The 7500-nt window shown below is 40.0% G+C and overlaps 1 protein-coding gene across 2 annotated transcripts in view; it reads right to left on the bottom strand.

Moving 5' to 3' along the window:
- Window positions 1-2728: 2728 nt before the first annotated feature.
- Window positions 2729-7500, bottom strand: part of LOC113068745 (receptor activity-modifying protein 3) — a 12572-nt gene continuing 7800 nt past the window's right edge. For both annotated transcript variants that reach the window (XM_026241590.1, XM_026241591.1), the window contains exons 3-4: window positions 6143-6302; window positions 2729-3782 (exon numbers count right to left, since the gene is read on the bottom strand). In XM_026241590.1, the coding sequence (XP_026097375.1) occupies window positions 3527-3782; window positions 6143-6302 (416 nt within the window). In that variant the 3' untranslated portion in view covers window positions 2729-3526. The remainder of the gene's footprint in view (window positions 3783-6142; window positions 6303-7500) is intronic.

Below are 7500 nucleotides of genomic sequence, written 5' to 3'. Positions count from 1 at the left end.
CGACTGGCTTTTGATTTGTTGCTGCAGATTATCAGGTTTTAAATATACTCCAGATAAGTAGTTCTCAACCAGGAGGCTTCAAGATGACCAAAAAAATGATCCTTTATTATAATGAAAATAAATAATAAAATAAATGAAAGCTGCAAGCAATGATGAAAGCTGAGACATCTTGCCAAACTTCCTGCTGCCAGCTGGTGGCGCTATGACTGTAACTGAATATTGGCATGTAGATGTTTTCAGGCCAGGACTAATCAAGTGTGTGAAAAACTGAATGTCTGAATTACAACAACTTCCTCTTCCGTGGTGAAACAGGCCGCCAGAGACGTGTCCTTCAGTGATAACTCCAGACCTTCACTTCATTCAAAACTATTCTAACTCTTCTAAACATTGTATTTTTGCACAGAATCTCTACACACAAACATAAAATAATTATCCACATACACACCAAACTACTCACAGAAGAGAAGAATGAGAAGCACTATATTGTGAGTCTTCTGCTTGTTCAATTTGAATTTGATACTGAATTTGAAGCTTTAGAAATAAATATTTAATCTCTCTCTCTCTCTGTACACACACACACACACACACACATAGTTTATAATTGTGACCCTGGACAACAAAACCAGGCATAAAGGTTGATTTTTTCAAAATTGAGATGTATGCATCATCTGAAGCTGAATAAATGATCTCTCCATTGATGTGTGGTTTGTTCGGAGGACAATATTTGTTTGAGATACAACTATTTGAAAATTTGAAAAAAATCTAAATATTGAGAAAATCATCTTTAAAGTTGTCCAAATGAATTTCTTAGCAATGCATATTACTAATCAAACATTAAGTTTTAATATTTACAGCGGTACATTTACAAAATATCTTCATGGAACATGATCTTTTCTTTTTGGTATAAAAGAAAAATCTATAATTGTGGCCCATACAATGTATTGTTGTCTATTTCCACAGATATACGTCTGTGACACTGATGACTGCTTCTGTGCTGCAGGGACACTGATATAATCACTTTTAGTGTCTAACCCATTCTTGGTAATAAATGGACTGTAATAAATGGACCAACATTTGGAGGTCCTCGCACCGTTTGCACTAAGATCTTCTGGATGATATGTGTGATATGTGTTGATCTCTAAACAAATACTGACGGAGTTCAATGGAATCACTGCTGCACTGGAGTGATGCAGGTCAAAGGTCAAACCGAACCTCACCAATCAGATCCTGCTCAAGAAGGCACATCCAGAAATGATGTTCCACACGGTCAGCGTCTGATAGCAGTTTAGAAACACATCAAAGGTCATCTGAGCCTGAAATCCAGTTTCATCAGAGAAACTCTTACTCTTCATTTCCTCACGCTGATGTTTCACAACCGCGGAGAGATGGAGAAATATAATCTCAAAACCACTTACTGTAGCATGCATTGGGTTTTACAGCCACACTGCATGAAGAAATCTTGAATGTCATTGAGATTCAACACAGAAAGAGTGTGTTCATGATTCATTCATGAGTCAAACACATCTGACCGTGAACACATGAAGACCAACGAGAGCCTCGAGCGCTGTAGAAACCTGCCTAACCTTTATCAATATTACATTGAGCCTCATTTACCTGAAGCTGTGTGTGTGTGTGTGCGTGTGCGCGTGAGTGTGTGTGTGTGTGTGTGTGTGTCTGTGTGTGTGTGTGTGTGTGTGTGTCGTCACACTCGTCTGTCTGTCTGCACACTTATACAGTGATGTTCACAGACAGTAGCTGTGGGTCAAAGTGAGTGTCAGAAACTCTATTTAACTCTATTTCCAGCTGAATGTGTGCCGTGGCCTTTCGTCTGTCCAGACGGGCGTCAGACGCATCATTTCCTGTAACACTGACACAATAGAGACTAATATTAGCAGAACTCAACCTTTATTCCAGAGCTGGGATTCAGAGAACTGCTGTATTTAAACAGAAGAAGAATCATATTTACTGTATTTGTGTGGTTTCTGCTCGACTGGATGGAAATGTGCTGCTGAAACGATGTGTTTATCATGAACATTACAGACAAATCACAGAATCTCTGAAACAACGAATCATATGATCCAAAAGTAAATTTGACAGAAAATGAAAGAAGCTCTGATTTATTCTGTGTTCCTGATCCAGAATGGGACAATGAAAGAAACGCTCATGTGATGGAAATCTGTGCGTCCAGTTAAAATTAGCTCCGTTGTGCTTCTGTGTGAACTTGCACATAGTAGTGTGGGCTTTCTAAAGTAAACAGGAAGTGAGCGCTGGAGGCACAAAAAAACTCTCAATCGACTTCCAATAATACACTCCGAACAGAGAAACAGACCGTCGACTCACAGAGCAAAACACACAGACATACAGGAATATACAAATATACATATATATATATATATATCAGGACACAGTCAAACACAGATTCAGGCCTAAATGGACTATTTATGTATTTGAATTGCATTTAAAATTTCGACTGCTTAGTTTTATCTCAAACTAACACTCACTGTGATATTTGTCAGTCATACATCAATGAAACAGGTCAGATTTCTATAAGAGTGTTAATAAACTTAACTTAAAACACCAGCTTTATATATTTATCATCAATAAGTCCAGTTTGTGTCAGTTCATTCATTGCTTCTTCACTGTTTTATACTGATTATTATTAAATTAATTGTTTTCAAAATTAACAGATTTAAACTGATTCTAAGAAATGTAAATGAATTCACAAATATGCATTACTTTAAGTTTATTAGTTTGTTTATGTTAAAAACTGTGAAATCCAAATTGATGGAAAAACATTTAACACAATTCAAATACAGAAATCATAAATGTGGGCTCAGCCGTCCTCCATCAGAACACACACAGGTTCCTGTAGCTCTTTTGGTGAAAATCATAACCAGCTCATTTCCTCTCATTCATGGGAAAGGCTTTTATTTCCTTCCTGCGGCGCGAGCGGCTCTGGCTCTGCTGGAGAACACGAGGACAGACGTTTGAGAGCAACTATTGTCTGGTGTTTGTATCTCAAAGTCACACACAATACTCGGCTTTCCTTCTCATATAAATAATACCGTCATCCTAAAACAAGCCTCGCTCTTCACTCGTCCCGCTTCAGTCTGAATCGATCAGAACAGATCGTCTCGATGCAGGAGCTAAACTCACTGGACCTCTGGCTGATAAATGAACCAGCGATTATGTCGAGATGATAATGAACGGTCAAACTGAGTGATGAGAGACCCAACTAAAACCACAAACACGGCAGTGTGAGCTTGACAAATGCTCTAAATCTATGCTATTTAATTAAAACATTAAATAATAGCTGTACAGTACATGATTCATTTTGTCCATCCAGAGATTCTGACAGATCTTCACTCATGCTCTCGATTAACACTGAATTAATTCAGCATCAGTGATCGCCACGAGACGAGGAATAAAGCCTCCAGCTCCTGAAGGAGAGCATCATGAGTCCAGCAGACGCTTCAGTGAGATCAGGAGAGATGCTTCTGTGCGTCGGAGCGGTCCTGATGCTGTTCTAGGCCAGGAGATCACTCCTCTTACTGCACCACACCACCAGCACCACCATGGCCAGCGTGAGGAAGACAGGGATGAAGATGAGGAGGGTGAGCGTGTCGTCCGGCGGGTCGATGAACGCCGCGTGCTCCAGGCTGCAGTTGGAGAAGAAGTGTTTGTGGATGCTGATGATGAAGCGCTCCACCGATGGGTTCGGCCAGAAGCATCCGATGCGCTCGGCGTTCATCTCCGTGCAGAAGGAGAAGACGTGATACTCTCTGAGGAAAGAAGAAGAAACCATACGTTATTATTGCTCTCATGGAGAAATTCAGGTCATTTCCTTTCACGGCAATCGGCAGATCAGTCGTTTCCTTCAGGAAGTTAGCAGAGAAACAGCTCATATTCAGCATTTAATGAGTCTTTTCAGATGAATCTGGATTAGCCAGAGTTCTGTCCGTGACATGAGCAGAGCTTTATAACACTAATAACTTTCCTTCCTCTTCATCTTCATCTTCACTGAGACTTTACCTCTGAGTACACAACCTCTCTTCCTCACACAATACTCCTCCTCAATACTCCTAAACAATGTCCCAAACACAAGACATGAGTACTGCATAACGAACATGAAGATGTGAATTTCAGTATTTTCAGTATTTTCTGAATGTGAATATCCTCTGGAAAAACCTTGAACCCTGATAATGACGACAAAATCTAACAGGAATTATGAACCTGACTTTATCCAATGTTCAGATTTATGTTCAGTAAATTCATGCAAATGAGTGCATATTTAATTAGAGAATGCAAACTCTCATCAGGGACCGAAGCGCTCACTATCTGACATCAGCAACCATCTTCAGCAAAACACACCTGCTGTTCCATCTGCTGATGTTATCATGGAGACCACGTTCGTCTGAGCAGGTGAATGTCCAGAGAAACGCTGGACCTGAATAAATGAAGTTAAAGAGGTTCATGAAGGTTTCGTGTGATTGGCCCCTGCTGATGCCTGCAGGCTCTTTCCTCCAGAGTCTGGGAAAACAGTCCAGCTCAGGATCTCAGTGATTGGGTTCATGCTGTGACCCGTCTAATCGTCCGTCTTAAGAAAGTGTCCAGCGGGGAACCTAATGGTGTGGGAGTGAGCCGTGGGTCACTGAAGTTCACCAGCGCGTGTGTGTGTGTGTGTGTGTGTGTGTGTGTCTCATTTCTGATTATTATATATTTCAAACATTTAAATGTTATGTTTAAATAAGCAAATGAAGCATTCTCCGATTAAATATGTACTAATTTGCATGCATTACCAGAATATACATCTGAACATTGGATAAAGTCAGGTTCATAATAATTGTTAGAGTATGTCGACATATTAGAGTTCAAAGTTTTTCCAGAAGGGTTTTTTGATTTCTCTTTACATCACTCCATAAACCATAAAATGCTGTCAACAGACAGAAAAAACACACACATTTTCACCATGTTTTTAGGAGCAAAATGTTATATGGACAAACCTTCAGAATACAGAGAGGAATAAAAGTTTGGTGTATGTAAGAGAAAAACCTTTAAATATATGGATTGAGATTGAAATCTTCAGACACAAACAGATAGAGTACAATAAAATAAACACCTAAATGTTTTCTTTCCACTAGTCTGAAAAAAGAGACATGATATGGAACAAAAAAAAAAAACTAGAAGGGAAATGAAAACTGGTTTCGCCATATTTTGAATAAATGCTGTCAGTATTCTTCATTATTAGCTGAAGACATGAGCTGATCTGCACATGTGAAGGGTCACTGACTTCTGTAACTGATAAACATGTAAACAAAGTTGAGGATGTGTTTGTGCTTCTGGTTTATGAAGGGTGACCAGCTGATGAGTGTCAACGCTCCTCGAGTCTCTGGAAGGAGCTCAAGATCATGTCAGAGTGAACTGTGAGTTCCTGGAGCGCCTTCGAGAGCAAACATCTCCAGATTACAGATTCATCAATCACAGCGGAGAGTTTACAAACACATGCAGAGATCATTGAGTCTGTGAGAACAACTTTAACCACTCAACTAGTTACACGTCCCAGTCCTCACAGCATAAATATATATATGTATATATATCTAATTCCTGCTAAAGCAGAACAAATACAGCAGAAGGCAGTGTGTTTCAGAGCATAACACTCTCCATTGTCACATATTCATCATATTTGAGCAGATGATGTTTTAGATATATTTATCAGCTTTATAAAAGTGCTGTGACGGGAAGCATCTCATTACACTCAATTACTTCAATCAGAAATGTTGAACTGAACTGATCTGGATAATGACATGATTGTCTTCTGTTGAGCTTTTTACATCTGAAATTGGATTATGTTCATAACTGATGAACACTAACATTATTTTCCTGTTTATTACTGTGAAGCTGGTTTGAATCAATCTGGATTATATAAAGCGCTGTAGAAATAAATGTGACTTGACTTATGAACTGAAAAGGACACACGCACTCGCACTCACACACACACACACACACACACACACACACACACACACAAAGACGTGTTAAGATTTAATTAAGCTGGTCTCATTGAAATATTTGTATTAGAAGGTAAAGTGGTGTTGACTGAGTTTATGAGATGACTTTGATGATGATGATGATGATGATTCACCTGATGAAGTGCGTGAGGTTGCATCTGTCTTCTGGATGAACGTGATTCATGTCGCTGCTGAATTGTTCTCCGCATCTCTCCATCTCCAGCAGCAGGACGGTCTGATTGCACTGCAGGAGCCACGGCCGCTGGGTGAACGACAGATCAACGCCATCTGCATCTGAAGAGACAGAGCATCAGTCTACATGCTGAGAGACACAACTGAGACAGGATTGAGACAAGACTGAGACATGACTGAGACAAGACTGAGACATGATTGAGACACAACTGAGACATGATTGAGACACAAACTGAGACATGATTGAGACACAACTGAGACATGATTGAGACACAAACTGAGACATGATTGAGACAAGATTGGGACAAAAACTGAGACAGGATTGAGACACAAACTGAGACATGATTGAGACACAACTGAGACATGATTGAGACACAAACTGAGACATGATTGAGACAAGACTGAGACATGATTGAGACACAACTGAGACATGATTGAGACACAAACTGAGACAGGATTGAGACACAAACTGAGACACGATTGAGACACAAACTGAGACACGATTGAGACATGATTGGGACAAAACTAAGACACGGTTGAGACACAAACTGAGACATGATTGAGACACAAACTAAGACACGGTTGAGACATGATTGAGACAAGACTGAGACATGATTGAGACACAAACTGAGACAGGATTGAGACACAAACTGAGACACGATTGGGACACAAACTGAGACAAGGTTGAGACATGATTGGGACAAAACTGAGACATGATTGAGACACAAACTAAGACACGGTTGAGACATGATTGAGACACAACTGAGACATGATTGAGACACAAACTGAGACAGGATTGAGACACAAACTGAGACACGATTGGGACACAAACTGAGACACGGTTGAGACATGATTGGGACAAAACTGAGACATGATTGAGACACAAACTGAGACATGATTGGGACACAAACTGAGACAAGGTTGAGACATGATTGAGACAAGACTGAGACATGATTGAGACACAAACTGAGACACGATTGGGACACAAACTGAGACACGATTGAGACACAAACTGAGACACGATTGAGACACAAACTGAGACACGATTGAGACATGATTGGGACAAAACTAAGACACGGTTGAGACACAAACTGAGACATGATTGAGACACAAACTAAGACACGGTTGAGACACAAACTGAGACATGATTGGGACAAAACTGAGACATGGTTGAGACACAAACTAAGACACGGTTGAGACACAACTGAAACATGATTGAGACACAAACTAAGACACGGTTGAGACACAAACTGAGACATGGTTGAGACACAAACTAAGACATGGTTGAGACACAAACTGA

The sequence above is a fragment of the Carassius auratus genome, linkage group LG49B (assembly GCF_003368295.1).
Source record: "Carassius auratus strain Wakin linkage group LG49B, ASM336829v1, whole genome shotgun sequence".
NCBI classification, from domain to species: domain Eukaryota; kingdom Metazoa; phylum Chordata; class Actinopteri; order Cypriniformes; family Cyprinidae; genus Carassius; species Carassius auratus.
This window is presented reverse-complemented; position numbering and strand designations above follow the sequence as displayed.